The sequence below is a fragment of the Pseudophryne corroboree genome, chromosome 2 (genome assembly GCF_028390025.1).
Source record: "Pseudophryne corroboree isolate aPseCor3 chromosome 2, aPseCor3.hap2, whole genome shotgun sequence".
NCBI classification, from domain to species: Eukaryota; Metazoa; Chordata; class Amphibia; order Anura; family Myobatrachidae; genus Pseudophryne; species Pseudophryne corroboree.
The window spans coordinates 150391665-150411164 of record NC_086445.1 but is presented as its reverse complement, the minus strand read 5'-3'; the positions used below and the strand labels follow the sequence as shown (position 1 = coordinate 150411164).

The window sequence follows — 19500 nt, the reverse complement described above, 5'->3', positions numbered from 1 at the left end:
CAAATTTCCATCTCCATTCAACAGTATAGCGACGGCAAATTGTTATATGTTTGTAGATACCATAGAGAAAAAGACAGTAACGACTTGAATAAATGTTGATGTCTGATATAAGTATCTTTATAGTGAATGTTTCATCATTCTCATCAGTCCCTGCCACAGAGGAGTTTACGGTTTAAAAAACTGGGGTTGATTTCATCCAAAGTGAATCTACCTGCCAGAATGTTTTTGGGTTCTTGGGGGAAGCTGAAGTACCTGTAGGAAACACATGCAAACTCCTCACAGATACTACCATGGTCATAACTGATCCCAGTGGTAACATTGCTAATAAACTAATTACATTTATTGTACTTTCAGGGTTCATTAAACCAATACCTCAAGCGATTAGAAGATGAAAAGTCTTTGATGGACAATCAGTTAAAAGACTTTGAACTCCGAATGGAGCAAGAAGCGAAGGTATTTTTGAATTTTGTTTATTTTTTCCATTCTCCTTTTAGGGGTATATTCAATTAGGGTCGGATCCATTCCGACATACATTTGTCGGAATGGATCCGACAACTCCTATTCAATCTCATCTCAATTCGACTTTTAAAAAGTCGAATTGAGATGAGGGACCCAGAGGAGGAGAGGGGCGGGGGGAGCCGTGGGGAGACCAGCGGGGACAGCCGCGGGCAGACGGAGGAGAGCAGTGTTACAGTAGCGCTGCAGGAGGATGTCTCACATTCGCCCGACCTCACGGCAGTGTCCACCCAGCTCCAGCAAGCGTGACCTCACTTGCTGGAGCCGGGTGGATGCTGCCGTGAGCGGCGCGGCTGTGAGACATCCTCCTGCAGCGCTGTGCTGTAGCGCTTCTCTCCCCTGTATGCCCGCGGCTTTCCCCTATCTCCCCGCGGCTCCCCCCCTCCCCCCCCCCCCCCCCCCCGCCTCCTCCTCTGGGTCCCACATCTCAGTCCGACATTTTTTTATGTCGGACTGAGATGGTCGGTTCACGTACTTTTGAATGAAACGGGGCCAAATTCGATTTGGCCCCGTTTCATTCAAAAGTACGTGAATTGGCAGCTATACCAAAGATTCACAAACTATTCGACAAGTCGAATTCCACAACTTGTTGAATAAAAACTGATGGGACTGAAAAGGTCGAATCACTATTCAACCTTAAAAAGTCGAAAACTGCCGTCTTTTCGACAGACGCCAGTTTTCGACCCTAATTGAGTAAACCCCTTAATATGTTACTAAAACAAATTTACAATGGCCCTCATTCCGAGTCGTTCGCTCGGTAATTTTCATCGCATCGCAGTGAAATTCCGCTTAGTACGCATGCGCAATATTCGCACTGCGACTGCGCCAAGTAATTTAACAATGAGGATAGTATTTTTACTCACGGCTTTTTCTTCGCTCCGGCGATCGTAGTGTGATTGACAGGAAATGGGTGTTACTGGGCGGAAACACGGCGTTTTATGGGCGTGTGGATAAAAACGCTACCGTTTCCGGAAAAAACGCAGGAGTGGCCGGAGAAACGGGGGAGTGTCTGGGCGAACGCTGGGTGTGTTTGTGACGTCAAACCAGGAACGACAAGCACTGAACTGATCGCAGATGCCGAGTAAGTCTGAAGCTACTCTGAAACTGCTAAGTAGTTTGTAATCGCAATATTGCGAATACATCGTTCGCAATTTTAAGAAGCTAAGATTCACTCCCAGTAGGCAGCGGCTTAGCGTGTGTAACTCTGCTAAAATCGCCTTGCGAGCGAACAACTCGGAATGAGGGCCAATATACCAACCCCACAGATTCTAATTCCTTCCATATATTGGTCAGACAAATCAAATGCATTCCCAGTTCCTCTGGGAGGTGTCACCACCCAAACCAATTAACTGCACTAAAGAGCAGGGAAGTTTCCAAGTGTGAATTCAGGAAATAATTATAATATGTTACTATAATCCAATATTTATTTGAGAAAACATTTTGTAATTCCACATGGTCCAATTAAACACTGTGAAATAAAGCCAAAAGTAAAACAGTGTAGTGATAGGAAATAAAAGTGACATACTTCAGTTATAATATCTATATATTTGATAAAGATAATTTCTCTAACGTCCTAGAGGATGCTGGGGACTCCGTAAGGACCATGGGATAGACAGACTCCGCAGGAGACATGGGCACTTTAAGAAAGACTTTAGGTCTGGGTGTGCACTGGCTCCTCCCTCTATGCCCCTCCTCTAGACCTCAGTTTGATACTGTGCCCAGAGGAGATGGGTGCACTACAGGGAGCTCTCCTGAGCTTCCTGTCAGAAAGTATATTTGTTAGGTTTTTTATTTTCAGGGAGCCTGCTGGCAACAGACTCCCTGCATCGAGGGACTGAGGAGAGAGAAACAGACCTACTTCTGTGAGTTTCAAGGCTCTGTTTCTTAGGCTTCTGTACACCATTAGCTCCAGAGGGATGGGTACGCAGGTCTCACCCTCGCCGTCCGTCCCAGAGCCGCGCCGCCGTCCTCCTCGCAGAGCCGGAAGATAGAAGCCGGGTGAGTATGAGAAGAAGACTTCAGAGGCGGCAGAAGACTTCATGATCTTCACTGAGGTAACACACAGCAGTAAAGCTGTGCGCCATTGCTCCCATACACCTCACACACCGCAGTCACTGTAAGGGTGCAGTGCGCAGGGGGGGCGCCCTGGGCAGCAATAAAACCTCTCCATTGGCAAAATAAGTATATACATGTACAGATGGGCACTGTACATGTATATAACAGAGCCCCCGCCAGTTTTCAGGAATTTTGAGCGGGACAGAAGCCCGCCGCTGAGGGGGCGGGGCTTCTCCCTCAGCACTCACCAGCGCCATTTTTCTCCACAGCACAGCGCTGAGAGGAAGCTTCTCGGACTCTCCCCTGCTAATACACGGTGATAGAGGGGTTTTAAGAGGGGGGGCACAAATTTGGCGGATATAAAGTATAAACAGCGCTACTGGATAAACATTTAGGGCCATATTCAATTTATCGAACTGCGCCACACGTTTTCGGGTGAAATGTGTTTTCGGTGCATTCGGTCGATAAGTATTACTTTCGGTTTCGTCTTTGCGCAGGTATCCAATTAGCAACGACTTAACGCCCCCTTCATCCGTTAACTGTCCAATCGGCCGTATATGGGGTGGTGCCATATATTACTATATAAAAGGCTGTTTTTCCCGCCGCAGTTCAGCCTCCACGGTGCATAGCATATATGTATGTTATATGTGGAAGTACTGCAGTGCCAAGAAGCCAGCAGCCAAGAAGCCAGCAGCCAAGAAGCCAGCAGCCAAGAAGCCAGCAGCAAGAAGCCAGCAGCCAAGAAGAAGCATATTTTTCTTGCATGTTTGGACTGGTTTTGGTAAATTGCATAAATCTGTGTTGTCCGTCCACCTGCCCATCCGAACCTGCCATGTGGCCACATGGGCCCCCCGTTATCCCCCCTGTACCATGTGGCCCCCGGGGGCCCCGACCCCCACCCACCTGTCTGAGCTTGCCATGTGGCCACATGGGCCCCCCCGTTATCCCCCCTGTGCCATGTGGCCCCCGATCCCCACCCGCCCATCCACGCTTGCCATGTGGCCACATGGGCCCCCCCCGTTATCCCCCCTGTGCCATGTGGCCCCCGGGGGCCCCGACCCCCACCCGCCCATCCGCGCTTGCCATGTGGCCACATGGGCCCCTTGTTATCCCCCCTGTGCCATGTGGCCCCTGGGGGCCCCGACCCCCACCCGCCCATCCGAGCTTGCCATGTGGCCACATGGGCCCCCCCGTTATCCCCTCTGTGCCATGTGGCCCCCGGGGGCCCCAACCCCCACCCGAGCTTGCCATGTGGCCACATGGGCCCCCCTGTTATCCCCCCTGTGCCATGTGGCCCCCGGGGGCCCCGACCCCCACCCGCCCATCCGCGCTTGCCATGTGGCCACATGGGCCCACCGTTATCCCCCCTGTGCCATGTGGCCCCTGGGGGCCCCGACCCCCACCCGCCCATCCGAGCTTGCCATGTGGCCACATGGGCCCCCCGTTATCCCCCCTGTGCCATGTGGCCCCCGGGGGCCCCGACCCCCACCCCGCCCATCCGAGCTTGCCATGTGGCCACATGGGCCCCCCGTTATCCCCCCTGTGCCATGTGGCCCCCGGGGGCCCCAACCCCCACCCGCCCATCCACGCTTGCCATGTGGCCACATGGGCCCCCCGTTATCCCCCCTGTGCCATGTGGCCCCCGGGGGCCCCGACCCCCACCTGCCTTGCCATGTGGCCACATGGGCCCCCCGTTATCCCCCCTGTGCCATGTGGCCCCCGGGGGCCCCGACCCCCACCCACCTGTCTGAGCTTGCCATGTGGCCACATGGGGCCCCCCGTTATCCCCCCTGTGCCATGTGGCCCCCGATCCCCACCCGCCCATCCACGCTTGCCATGTGGCCACATGGGCCCCCCCCGTTATCCCCCCTGTGCCATGTGGCCCCCGGGGGTCCCGACCCCCACCTGCCCATCCGAGCTTGCCATGTGGCCACATGGGCCCCCCCGTTATCCCCCCTGTGCCATGTGGCCCCCGGGGGGGCCCGACCCCCACCCACCTGTCTGAGCTTGCCATGTGGCCACATGGGCCCCCCCGTTATCCCTCCTGTGCCATGTGGCCCCCGATCCCCACCCGCCCATCCACGCTTGCCATGTGGCCACATGGGCCCCCCCATTATCCCCCCTGTGCCATGTGGCCCCCGGGGGCCTTGACCCCCACCCACCTGTCTGAGCTTGCCATGTGGCCACATGGGCCCCCCCGTTATCCCCCCTGTGCCATGTGGCCCCCGATCCCCACCCGCCCATCCACGATTGCCATGTGGCCACATGGGCCCCCCGTTATCCCCCCTGTGCCATGTGGCCCCCGGGGGCCCCGACCCCCACCCGCCCATCCGCGCTTGCCATGTGGCCACATGGGCCCCCCGTTATCCCCTCTGTGCCATGTGGCCCCCGGGGGCCCCGACCCCCACCCGCCCATCCGCACTTGCCATGTGGCCACATGGGCCCCCTGTTATCCCCCCTGTGCCATGTGGCCCCCGGGGGCCCCGACCCCCACCTGCCCATCCGAGCCTGCCATGTGGCCACATGGGCCCCCCGTTATCCCCCCTGTGCCTTGTGGCCCCCGGGGGGGCCCGACCCCCACCCACCTGTCTGAGCTTGCCATGTGGCCACATGGGCCCCCCCCGTTATCCCCCCTGTGCCATGTGGCCCCCGATCCCCACCCGCCCATCCACGCTTGCCATGTGGCCACATGGCCCCCCCGTTATCCCCCCTGTGCCATGTGGCCCCCGGGGGCCCCGACCCCCACCCGCCCATCCGTGCTTGCCATGTGGCCACATGGGCCCCCCGTTATCCCCCCTGTGCCATGTGGCCCCTGGGGGCCCCGACCCCCACCCGCCCATCCGTGCTTGCCATGTGGCCACATGGGCCCCCCGTTATCCCCCCTGTGCCATGTGGCCCCCGGGGGCCCCGACCCCCACCCGCCCATCCGAGCTTGCCATGTGGCCACATGGTCCCCCCGTTATCCCCCCTGTGCCATGTGGCCCCCGGGGGCCCCGACCTCCACCCGAGCTTGCCATGTGGCCACATGGGCCCCCTGTTATCCCCCCTGTGCCATGTGGCCCCCGGGGGCCCCGACCCCCACCCGCCCATCCGAGCTTGCCATGTGGCCACATGGTCCCCCTGTTATCCCCCCTGTGCCATGTGGCCCCCGGGGGCCCCGACCCCCACCCGAGCTTGCCATGTGGCCACATGGGCCCCCCGTTATCCCCCCTGTGCCATGTGGCCCCCGGGGGCCCCGACCCCCACCCGCCCATCCGCGCTTGCCATGTGGCCACATGGGCCCCCCGTTATCCCCCCTGTGCCATGTGGCCCCCGGGGGCCCCGACCCCCACCTGCCCATCCGAGCTTGCCATGTGGCCACATGGGCCCCCCGTTATCCCCCCTGTGCCATGTGGCCCCCGGGGGCCCCGACCCCCACCCACCTGTCTGAGCTTGCCATGTGGCCACATGGGCCCCCCCGTTATCCCCCCTGTGCCATGTGGCCCCCGACCCCCACCCGCCCATCCACGCTTGCCATGTGGCCACATGGGCCCCCCCGTTATCCCCCCTGTGCCATGTGGCCCCCGGGGGCTCCAACCCCCACCCGCCCATCCGAGCTTGCCATGTGGCCACATGGGCCCCCCGTTATCCCCCCTGTGCCATGTGGTCCCCGGGGGCCCAGACCCCTACCCACCTGTCTGAGCTTGCCATGTGGCCACATGGGCCCCCCGTTATCCCCCCTGTGCCATGTGGCCCCCGGGGGCCCCGACCCCCACCCGCCCATCCGCGCTTGCCATGTGGCCACATGGGCCCCCCGTTATCCCCCCTGTGCCATGTGGCCCCCGGGGGCCCCGACCCCCACCCACCTGTCTGAGCTTGCCATGTGGCCACATGGGCCCCCCCCCCCCCCGTTATCACCTCTGTGCCATGTGGCCCCCGGGGGCCCCGACCCCCACCCGCCTGTCTGAGCTTGCCATGTGGCCACATGGCCCCCCCCCCCCCCCCGTTATCCCCTCTGTGCCATGTGGCCCCCGGGGGCCCCGACCCCCACCCGCCCGTCCTTAGTGCTGCATGTTCTATCATGTTCAATGTACTGCTGCATGTTTACTTCTGTTTTTAAAAACAGCGTTTAGAAGAATGTCACGTGAAAAGAGACAGAGGCCAAACCCTTCTCCAGTGTCTTCAAATCCTGGTAGTGATGAGGAGTGGCAGCCTGAGCCAAGACAGACTTCAGAGTCTATGCATCATCAACAGACACAGGTATTTTTTTTTAAAAACCAGTGGTTCACAAACTCCTCCACCACTCCACCATATCCATCCATCCATCCCCACCCCCCCACACACATGCACCCACCCCTCCACACACATGCACCCACCCCTCCACACACATGCACCCACCCCTCCACACACATGCACCCACCTCACCATCCCTCCACTCACATGCACCCACCCCTTCACACACATTCACCCACCCCACCATCCCTCCACTCACATGCACCCACCCCTTCACACACATTCACCCACCCCACCATCCCTCCACTCACAAGCACCCACACCCACCATCCCTCCACTCACATGCACCCATCCATCCACTCACATGCACCCACCCCTTCACACACATTCACCCACCCCACCATCCCTCCACTCACAAGCACTCACACCCAACATCCCTCTACTCACATGCACCCACACCCACCATCCCTCCACTCACATGCACCCACACCCACCATCCCTCCACTCACATGCACCCATCCCTCCACTCACATGCACCCACCCCTTCACACACATTCATCCACCCCGCCATCCCTCCACTCACAAGCACCCACACCCACCATCCCTCCACTCACACTGCAGGGAAGGATGGATCACAGGAGCCAGGGACAGGTATGTGTGGGCACAAAGGAGACGCCTCTCATGGAGTCAAGGTAGCAGCAAAAATTATATTTAAAAAAAACAAAAACACAAACTTAACATAATTGAAATAGCAACTTCATTCACATCATAACTAATATACAAATTTCATACCTGATGGGATATACATTTTATAAAAAAGCCTCCAACTAGTAAATTGAAAAATAAACAAAATGCGCTTCAAACAGCAAACAAGTAAAACCAAATGGCCATATTTTAAACAACAAGGGCCAAACTCAGATGAAAATCTCAAGCACATTCTTCTGCAATAAAAAAAAAAAAAAAAATTAGTATGATCAGTATCTAACAAGCACAAACAAATTGAAAGGCAATTAAAAAAAACTCACCAGTGAAGAATCCATCTATTAGTGTTTGACGAGTATCACCTCCATCATTCATACCCTCAAGTGATGCTGTGCAAATGTCCGAATCCGGCCAAACACCTGGATCTATATTCTCCGGATATCAGTTTGCAACACAAATGTTATGTAAAATGCAACAAGCATTAACTATATTGCAAACTTTATCCGGAGAATATAACAGCGTACCCCCGGACCTGTCTAAACAGCGAAACCGGGATTTAAGCACACCGAAGGTCCTTTCAATTACACCCCTCGATGTAATTTGCGCTTTTTGGTACATATGCTCAGCATCACTATCGGGATTGGACAATGGGGTAAGAAGCCAACTCTTGTTAGGGTATCCACCATCACCTTTAAGAAATAAATGGGTGAAAAAATAAATAAATAATAAACCACAATTAAAAAATGTAAAAATCAGATTTAAAAAAAAAAACTCACCCAACAGCCACCCATCTGGCATGTTGCAATCTTCAAAATCACGGAACACGGATGACTGGCTCAAAATAAAGGAATCGTGGGCCGACCCAGGGAAGCCCACAAAAAGATTGGTTATTTTCAATTTGGCATCACACACCATCTGAACATTCAAGGAATGGAAAGATTTTCTATTACGAAAACACTCTTCCATTTGCCTTGGTGGTGCGATCGCCACATGAGTGCAATCTATCGCGCCCAGAACATTGGGAAAGCGTGATTTCTCAAAAAAATCCAATTTGACCTCCCTCCATTCGCTGACAGTGCTTGGAAAATGAATAAACTGGGTCGTTAATTTACGGAAAGCCGTACAGACCTGAGTTAAAATACGCGACAATGTGGGCTGTGAAAAACCGACTGTTTGGGACAAAACTGGCTGGAAAGTGCCAGACGCAAAATAATGTAATGCAGCCAGCAGTTTAGATATACCACTGACTGCGTGATTAGTGGGCACCCGTGGTTCAAGGTCCGGCTCCATCAAGTCATACAGCATATGGATTGAACGAGAGGATAAGCGAAAGTTCTTAATCACATCCTTCTCGGAGAAGTCTGCCAGCACACGCCTACAACGATAGTTACGTGGGCGTGGGCGTGGAATTGAAACGCGCTCTACCTCACCACCTGGAGCAATTGACTGATCACCTTCCTCACCTGTCCTGTCCTCCTGTGTCACAACAGCAGCCTGGATCATGAACATCCAAACTGTATCAGTGAATGGCTCCATGATTGTAGACAGAGCTAAAAAGTTGTCAAGTAATAAATCCGCAAACTAACCGCAAAAAAACGTATCCAACAGCAGACTGCACAATTGCTGTGTTTCTCCTTGAAGTTCCAAGAGAGGAGTGACAGATTCCTGTCAGAACTGGAGCAATGCATCCTGGGGACTTTTGCATTGCATCATGGGGATTAATATTACAGTAACCAAAAAAAATATTTAAAAATGCTTTTAAAAATATAAAAAAAGATAAATAATAAAAAAAAAACATTGGGCACTCTTTTAAAAAAATAAAACAACTAAACTATTGCCTTTTTGCAGCAAAAAAAAACCCTTTAAAATATATTTCACCTACTCAGCAGTAGGTGAAGTAAAATGGCGATAAGTACCTGTCTAAACGACCGAAAAAAATCGGTTGCGAAAAATTGAATATCATTCCGCGATAAACCTATCTTTAACCATTGAAAATCGGTTACGGGCGAAAGCAAAAACTAAAATACACATATCACCCGATAAACACGTAAATGAATATACCGATAACTTTTCACCCGGAAAAATGATCTCGTGACCGCAAATTAACGGGTCTTAAGACGTTATCGATTTCAATTGAATTCGCTAGTTAGTGTTTTTTTTCCAGGGTCATATAGCGCTGGTGCAAAAATAAGGTAAAAAATACCCAAAGGTATTCAGGCGCTGTGAGGCGAGTTGCTTGGCTAAGCAGCAGCCAATATTACGGGGAAGTCACTCCCTAGAGGAAAACTGCAAGAAAGAAGGAGGCTGCGCTGTCAGAGGAAAGAACAATGTCAATCACTGAATGTGTAATTTTTAAAACAATTTATTAAAAAGCAATAACTCATTAAAAAAAACAGTATTCTGTGCAAGATAAAATGCCAAATATATGCAAAAAATGGATTTTACCAATTATATGCAAAAGATGGAGTTTACCCAAGGTATTGGTACAGGACTGATGGTTTATATCCTATAGGATCCGTTCCACATTTTGCCCATGAATAATACGTCCAGTTATAATCCACTATGGAAAGTCCCTTTTAGATGGTAATTTAGAGAGTCCATGAAAAAGTTCCATATGCCGCTAGAGGGTTAATGCAATGTCCCATAAATGGTGAATACCTCATGCAGTGCGGAGATAGGAAACGCATAGCGGCATATGGAACTTAATGAGTTATTGCTTTTTAATAAATTGTTTTAAAAATTACACATTCAGTGATTGACATTGTTCTTTCCTCTGACAGCGCAGCCTACTTCTTTCTTTCATATAGCGCTGGGGTGTGTGCTGACATACTCTCTCTCTGTCTCTCCAAAGGGCCTGGTGGGGAAACTGTCTTCGGATAAGAGGTTCCCTGTGTGTGTGGTGTGTCGGTACGCGTGTGTCGACATGTCTGAGGTAGAAGGCTCACCTAGGGAGGAGGGGGAGCGTATGAATGTGAGGTCTCCGTCGGAGGTGCCGACACCTGACTGGATGGATATGTGGAATGTTTTAAGTGCTAGTGTGAACTTATTGCACAAAAGATTAGACAAAGCTGAAGCTAAGGAACAGTCAGGGAGTGAACCCATGCCTGTCCCTATGTCGCCGGGACCTTCAGGGTCTCCGAAGCGCCCACTATCCCAGATAGGAGACACAGATACCGACACGGATTCGGACTCCAGTGTCGACTACGATGATGCAAAGTTACAGCCAAAAGTGGCTAAATGTATTCGATATATGATTATTGCAATAAAAGAAGTGTTGCATATCACAGAGGAGCCCCCTGTCCCTGACACGAGGGTACACATGTATCACATGTATAAGGGAAAGAAGCCTGAGGTAACTTTTCCCTCCTCACATGAGTTGAACGAATTATGTGAAAAAGCGTGGGAATCTCCAGACAAAAAACTGCAGATTCCCAAAAGGATTCTTATGGCGTATCCTTTCCCGCCAACGGACAGGATACGTTGGGAATCCTCCCCTAAGGTGGACAAAGCGTTGACACGCTTGTCAAAAAAGATAGCGCTGCCACCCCAAGATACGTCTACCCTCAAGGATCCTGCTGACTGCAAGCAGGAGGTTACCTTGAAATCCATTGACACACATTCTGGTACATTACTCAGACCGGCAATTGCGTCGGCCTGGGTTTGTAGCGCTGTAGCAGCATGGACAGATTCCTTATCAGCGGAAATTGAGACCCTAGATAAGGATACCATTTTATTGACCCTAGGCCATATAAAGGATGCTGTCTTATATATGAGAGATGCTCAGAGAGACATTAGTTTACTGGGTTCCAGAATAAACGCAATGTCAATTTCTGCTAGACGAGTCCTCTGGACCCGGCAGTGGACAGGTGATGCCGAATCAAAAAGACATATGGAGGTTGTGCACAGGAGACGGGACGCAAAAGCGGTGAGTGCGAATGGAGGGTCAGGTCACACGGGACCTGGCCACATAGGGGATTCCCGCTTACCGTCAGTAACCGCCTGTTACTGACTCCACCCACTGTGCTGTGGGCGGGTTTATGCTGCCACCACCAAACTCCTAACCTGCCGTGGCGTTTGGAACCACGGTTCTGCTCTGTATGTGCCGACGCACTGCCTTACCACACCTGTGTGGTGTTGACGAATCCCCACTAGCCACTTGCTAGGCCTCTACCGGTAGCTGGCGGAAGGCGGCACTTGGAGACGTTAGGTGCTTCCCTGGACAGCCGGAGGACGGGGCTATGTTTGGCATAACCCTGTAGGTCACAAGATGAAGCAATCTTCTTGAGGCAGATGAGATGTTTATTTGCTCAATAATAGCCTTAAAAAAGACTCTTCCCTATTGCTAGGGGCAACAGCATACAGCAAGATGTTCCAGCAGAATGAAGATGGTACAATACAATTTTCATGGGGCAACTGCCCTCCTTTTATCTTACTCCAATACACATTACCACAGGGGGTAAGCCCGCCCTGTGGTGTACAACCAATCAATGTTTACCCATGGGCTGTGCATGCCTTGGTCACATGCACAGCTAACATTGTTCCCTATGGACAGTGGGGAGTGGTCGTTCTCCTTTGCCTGTCCCATCCTGGAGGATTAGGATACGCCCCGGTGCCGTTCAGTCTAGGCTGGGGGAAGTTTTCCCGCCTAAACTGACTTCCAGAAACCTGCCCGGGACCTAGCCCACTGCCTGCAGCCTGGATTTGGGCTCCAGAGCTGGGCAGCCTAGATCCCCGGTCAAGGTTTCCTGGCCACTACGGGTGATCTCCATGGAGCTCCAGAAAACCACTCAGCTTGTTTCAAAGCTGAGCTTCTCCTCTCTCTTCCAATGCCCCTTTCAAGAGTGAGGCTGGAAGGGAAAGTATTCCGTTTTTGGGGAAAAGGTCTGGGAGAATCCATCAGCCTGCACAGCCATGGATTCCCCCCTCCTGGGACACACAACCAAGTAAGTGCAATTTACCTTAAAATAAATTTCTCTAAAACATATCAAACACACGGCGCCTAGCGCCCGCCACATTTAAAATTGTCGCCAAGCGCCCAGTGTCCCTATAATGGCGCCGGGCACTGAGGGTTAACCCCTTCAGTGCCGGGGCCGCCATTGACCATGTGGCTGGTGGGTGGTCCGGCCACACTCCCCCCCCCCCCCCACCAATTCAAGCGGGAAACCAGGGTGTCATGTCCCAACGATATGGCTCCTGGTCCCGCAGTCCCTTGTGTTGAAGGGGACGCTACCTAGGGGGTGTAGGCTCCGGCCTAGACAGTTCATCCATAGTGCAGTGGGCCTCTCTTCGTGGGTGCACAATGTTCAAAAAGTCCACCTGAAGTCCAAGTTCAAGGCTCCACCACAAAAGTCTGTCCAATTTCCCCAAGGTAGGTTGTAGCCACCTAACAGGTGGGTGGTAAGTCACCACGGTGGGGGGCCAGTTACACACAAGTGCCACCCACGGTGTCCCAATTGTGGCATATCCCACCTCCCACCATAGCAGTTTTCTGCTCAAACAGGCCACAGGGTGCTCCTGCCCATATGGCTCTTTCTGGCTCGGTACTGCTCCCAGTCCGTGCAGTGGCGCAGTAGTTCGTAACACACAGTCCTGGTCAAAAATGTGCGCCATCAGCACTGGAGCGGGTACCAGAGCCTCCTTCAATGACTGGAATGCCAACTCGCAAGCGGGTGCAAAGTCCACTGACTTGGGAATGCCCTTCCTAGCCATCTTGGTAAGGGGGTTCACTACAGGACTAAAGTCAATGACAACGTGTCCGTAGGGCCTTACAGGTTCTAAGGTCAGTACCGGTCTAGGTGATGTGGGCCGGGGACAGCCTCTGGTTGCCTCCACCCCCTCTGGTTTGGGCCTACCCCTGTCTCCTCCCACATGGTGCCCCAGGCACTGCACCTCCGTCATACCTATCTGGCAACTGTCTGCCCTAACTGTCAGACCAGCCCTCCCATCCTCCTCTGTCGACCTATGACTCGGGAAACCTACCCTGTCACCTAGGCCTACTCCTTCTTCCTCGTCCGCTACCTGTGCCACAGTGATGGCGTCCAGACCACCAGCCTCTGGATCCTGTGTGGCATCCACTACAGGGAGGCTGCGTGTCTTCCCCGATCTACTGCGCACAGGCAGGGGACCTGCTATGTCCACAGCAACTTGCTGCAAGGGTTCCCCTATGGGCAGAGGCCCAGAGACAACACAACCGCTGGAGTGCCCCAGCTGCCAACGCATGGCACCAGCCTTACAGTTGGTCTGGGCGTCATCCGACATTCCAGACCAGGGTAAGCACTGTGTCAGGCACTTCAGGGTACGGTCTATCTCAGGGTTACTGTCCAAAGGGGTTTGGCTGGCAACCGACACCGGTTGCGCAGGAAAATTCCCTGGGGGGACCAGTTGGACACATTCCCTATCTGGTCTATCCCCTCCCACTTTCCTGTTTACCCTGTACCTTAACCCTTCCCGCCAGGTCAAACTTCCTGCCCCAACCCTGTCAAGCTCGCTGCCAGAGTGGCGCCTCATGCCTTTCAGGGATGGGTCAGAGGGTTGAGCCTCCCTAAACTCCTGCCTGCCGCCCTCAATCTCTCCTAAATTTGGGACACACTACAGGGGGATCTAGGTGGGGACTAATAGGGTCAGTCAGTTAGGGGTCAGTCATGGAAAAGTCAGTGTGGTTTCTCATACTCACCGCCGGAGTTGGCAAACCACTTGGGTCAGGAGCATCATTGGGCACCCCCACAGGATCAAACGAGCTGGAACCAACAGCCTCTGCGTTGCTAGTGGACGTAGGCATACCAGAGGCAAAAGGCATGCGGGGTCGATGTGCTGATCTAGCCGCTGTAATCTTTTCCTCTGGGCTGGCTGAAGCTGTGGTTGGCTGTGCTGGCAGTTGTCTAGCAGCTGTAGTCTTTACCTCTGGGCTGGGCTGTGCTGGAGCAGCTGATGACAACAGTGGTTGTGGAACTTGACTCCGGGGAATGGCGCCAACAAACGTAGTGACGATCCCACCACCCAGATCATTTCCTAGGACCACATCAGTTGGGAGACCATCCATGACGGCAACTTCTCGCAACTCTGGTCCAGCTCCCCAGTCCAGGTAGACTCTTGCCATGGGAACCGCTTTCTCCATTCCATCTGCCAGGGTGACCTTGGCAGTGCGACCCTGCAATACTGCAGCAGGATCTATAAGGTGGGGGCTCACCACAGTGATTGAGGCCCCAGAGTTTCTTAGGCCTTCTCCCTGCAGGGGTCCCACGTGGACCGGCTGCAGGTGCCTCCACATATTGTGTAGGGGCTGTTTGGCCATGCAGGTGACTCTCTCCGCAGAGTGCACCTGTTTCTCGCCACACTCCATCGGACTGACTGGAGGGGGAACAGTCTCTGTAGGCTCCTCTCCTCTCGTCAGACAAGCGAGCCGGGCTCCAGCACTCGGCTTTGGGGCACGAGTCTGGGGTGCTTGGGATGCAGGACAGTTCATCCTCAGATGTCCGATTTTCCCACAGCCGTAGCACTTCTTCTCCAGTCGTGGCACCGATGATCTCTGATCAGTTGCAGGGACGCTGCGGTGCGGTTGCTGGCCAAGAGCACCCGGGTTGGAAGATGCTTGTCTTTGGGGGTGTTGAGCTGAAGAGGGGGGCCCCCTTGGTGGTACAGTCTTTTGGAGCTGGCTGCTGGCTGGGCGCTTCTGTCCCTGTGGCCGAATTGCCACATACTTGTCTGCTAACTGGGCAGCCATCTTTAAGCTGGGTGGCTCCCGGTCTAGCACCCACTCCTTCACTTCTGGGGCGCACCTGCGATAGAACTGCTCCCTGCAGATCAGGTCGATCAGTGCGTCCCATGTAGTGGCTTAAGAATCCTTCACCCACTTCACCACATACTGCCGCAGCTGGGTGGCGAACTGCTCATGGGTGCTGCTAGGATTCTTGGGCAAGTCTCTGAACTTCTTCCTGTAAGACTCTGGAGTGATGAAGAATCGCTGGAGGAGGGCCCGTGAGACTTCGTCGTAGTCCCCACAGTCCTCCGTGGCCACTCTTCGATAGGCCTCCAAGGCCTCTCCATGCAGAGTGGGCACAAAGTGTCTCACCCACTCCGACTTGGGTAAGTCCTTTCAAAAACTTGTAAATGTCCATCAATGTCCCCATCACTGTCTGCAAACTTGGCAAACTGAATGCGTCCTGATCTGTGTACAACAGCTGACAACGGCTCCCGGGGTACCACGGCCTGTGGTGCCCGTTCCGCATTCCACATCCGAATGACAAGCATGCGTTCTTGCTCCGTTGCCCTTTCCCCCAATTCCGCTAGCCGATCTGCTAGGGTATCCGGGCCGCCCCCCCATGGACGTTGGGATCCTGGCCCTGCTAGTTATTGCTGGGAAACATTGCTGCTGTGAGAGAGGGCGGGGCTTGTGGGTCTCACCGATTCCTTACGAAGGTCCACTGTTGGGCCGTCCTCTGCTATGCTGACGCCGTCAGTGCTTTCCACCTCCGCCCGATGGGACTCCTCCACGCTCATAAGCGCCGCCTTCATGACGCTTCTGGACGCGTTGAAAGGGATATCCACACCCTTCTCCTGGCACACGATCTCCAGATCATCCTTGGACATTCCGCTGAATTCCGCCATCTTGTGCGTTCTCCTGCGCTGCAGTTACTCCTCCCCTGAGTAACTCGGCTTCTCCAATCGGGTGATGAAAAGCCGCCTGGGATTATCCCACCGCTATGTCACCAATTTCTGTTACAGGACGGTTCCGTACGAAAGCACTCACCGCTTTTGCGTCCCGTCTCCTGTGCACAGAATGGAGGGTCAGGTCACACGGGACCTGGCCTCATAGGGGATTCCCGCTTACCGTCAGTAACCGCCTGTTACTGACTCCACCCACTGCTGTGGGCGGGTTTATGCTGCCACCACCAAACTCCTAACCTGCCGTGGCGTTTGGAACCACGGTTCTGCTCTGTATGTGCCGACGCACTGCCTTACCACACCTGTGTGGTGTTGACGAATCCCCACTAGCCACTTGCTAGGCCTCTACCGGTAGCTGGCGGAAGGCGGCACTTGGAGACGTTAGGTGCTTCCCTGGACAGCCGGAGGATGGGGCTATGTTTGGCATAACCCTGTAGGTCACAAGATGAAGCAATCTTCTTGAGGCAGATGAGATGTTTATTTGCTCAATAATAGCCTTAAAAAAAACTCTTCCCTATTGCTAGGGGCAACAGCATACAGCAAGATGTTCCAGCAGAATGAAGATGGTACAATACAATTTTCATGGGGCAACTGCCCTCTTTTTATCTTACTCCAATACACATTACCACAGGGGGTAAGCCCGCCCTGTGGTGTACAACCAATCAATGTTTACCTATGGGCTGTGCATGCCTTGGTCACATGCACAGCTAACATTGTTCCCTATGGACAGTGGGTAGTGGTCGTTCTCCTTTGCCTGTCCCATCCTGGAGGATCAGGATACGCCCCGATGCCGTTCAGTCTAGGCTGGGGGAAGTTTTCCCGCCTAAACTGACTTCCAGAAATCTGCCCGGGACCTAGCCCACTGCCTGCAGCCTGGATTTGGGCTCCAGAGCTGGGCAGCCTAGATCCCCAGTCAAGGTTTCCTGGCCACTACGGGTGATCTCCATGGAGCTCCAGAAAACCACTCAGCTTGTTTCAAAGCTGAGCTTCTCCTCTCTCTTCCAATGCCCCTTTCAAGAGTGAGGCTGGAAGGGAAAGTATTCCGTTTTTGGGGAAAAGGTCTGGGAGAATCCATCAGCCTGCACAGCCATGGATTCCCCCCTCCTGGGACACACAACCAAGTAAGTGCAATTTACCTTAAAATACATTTCTCTAAAACATATCAAACACACGGCGCCTAGCGCCCACCACATTAAAAATTGTCGCCAAGCGCCCAGTGTCCCTATAATGGCACCGGGCACTAAGGGTTATCCCCTTCAGTGCCGGGGCCGCCATTAACCATGTGGCTGGTGGGTGGTCCGGCCACAGAGGTCTTACCTTACAAGGGTGAGGAATTGTTTGGGGAAGGGCTCTCGGACCTGGTCTCCACAGCTACGGCAGGTAAATCAAATTTTTTGCTTTATGTTCCCTCACAACCTAAGAAAGCGCCACATTATCAAATGCAGTCCTTTCGTTCAAATAAAAGCAAAAGAGTACGTGGATCGTCCTTTCTTGCCAGAGGTAAGGGCAGATGTAAAAAGCTGCACAGCACAGCTAGTTCCCAGGAACAGAAGTCCTCCCCGGCCTCTGCAAAATCCACCGCATGACGCTGGGGCTCCGCTGAGGGAGTCTGCCCCAGTGGGAGCACGTCTTTGACTTTTCAGCCACATCTGGGTTCACTCACAGGTGGATCCCTGGGCTATAGAAATTGTTTCTCAGGGATACAAGCTGGAATTCGAAGAGGTGCCTCCTCGCCGGTTTTTCAAATCGGCTCTACCGACTTCTCCCCTAGAAAGGGAGATAGTGTTAAATGCTATTCACAAATTGTGTCTTCAAGAAGTGGTGGTCGAAGTTCCCCTGCTTCAGAGAGGGAAGGGATACTACTCAACCCTGTTTGCAGTTCCGAAACCGGACGGTTCGGTCAGACCCATATTGAATTTAAAATCCCTGAACCTATACTTAAAACAGTTCAAGTTCAAGATGGAATAGCTCAGAGCGGTCATCGCCAGCCTGGAAGGGGGGGGGGGGATTTTATGGTATCTCTGGGCATAAAGGATGCATACCTTCATGTCCCCATTTATCCACCTCACCAGGCGTACCTGAGATTTGCGGTACAGGATTGTCATTACCAATTTCAGACGTTGCCGTTTGGGCTTTCCACGGCCCCGAGGATTTTCACCAAGGTAATGGCGGAAATGATGGTGCTCCTGCGCAAGCAGGGTGTCACAATTATCCCATACTTGGACGATCTCCTCATAAAAGCGAGATCACGAGAGAAGTTGCTGAACAGCGTGTCACTTTCATTGAAGGTGTTACAGCAACACGGCTGGATTCTCAATATCCCGAAGTCACAGCTGGTTCCTACGACTCGTCTGACCTTCTTGGGCATGATTCTGGACACAATCCAGAAAAGGGTTTTTCTTCCGATAGAAAAAGCTCAGGAACTCGTGACTCTAGTCAAGAACCTATTGAAACCAAAACAAGTGTCTGTGCATCATTGCACTCAAGTCCTGGGAAAGATGGTGGCAACATACGAAACCATTCCCTTCGGCAGGTTCCATGCAAGGACTTTCCAATGGGACCTATTGGACAAGTGGTCCGGGTCACATCTACAAATTCATCAGCTGATCACCCTGTCACCCAGGGCCAGGGTATCTCTCCTGTGGTGGCTGCAGAGTGCTCACCTTTTGGAAGGCCGCAGGTTCGGCATTCAGGATTGGATCCTGGTGACCACGGATGCGAGCCTCAGAGGGTGGGGAGCAGTCACACAGGGAAGAAACTTCCAAGGACTTTGGACAAGTCAAGAGACTTGTCTTCACATCAACATCCTAGAACTGAGGGCCATATACAACGCCCTACGTCAAGCGGAGAACTTACTTCACGACCAACCAGTTCTGATCGAGTCAGACAACATCACCGCAGTGGCTCATGTAAACCGCCAAGGCGGCACAAGGAGCAGAGTGGCAATGGCGGAAGCCACCAGGATTCTTCGCTGGGCGGAAAATCATGTAAGCGCACTGTCATCAGTGTTCATTCCGGGAGTGGACAACTGGGAAGCAGACTTCCTCAGCAGACACGACCTGCATCCAGGGGAGTGGGTACTTCATCGGGAAGTCTTCACACAGATTGCAAGTCAGTGGGGACTGCCCCAGATAGACATGATGGCGTCCCGCCTCAACAAAAAGCTACAGAGGTATTGCGCCAGATCAAAAGAACCTCAGGCGGTAGCAGTAGACGCCCTAGTGACACCGTGGGTGTTCCAGTCGGTCTATGTGTTTCCTCCTCTTCCTCTCATACCCAAGGTGTTGAGAATAATAAGAAAAAGAGGAGTGAGAACAATTCTCATTGTTCCAGATTGGCCACGAAGGACCTGGT

At 53.4% G+C, this 19500-nt stretch overlaps 1 protein-coding gene across 3 annotated transcripts in view; it reads left to right on the top strand.

Annotated features, from left to right (window-relative positions):
* Positions 1–19500, top strand: part of CCDC169 (coiled-coil domain containing 169) — a 356256-nt gene that overhangs the window by 143497 nt on the left and 193259 nt on the right. For all 3 annotated transcript variants that reach the window (XM_063951832.1, XM_063951831.1, XM_063951833.1), the window contains one exon: positions 355–453. In XM_063951832.1, the coding sequence (XP_063807902.1) occupies positions 355–453 (99 nt within the window). The remainder of the gene's footprint in view (positions 1–354; positions 454–19500) is intronic.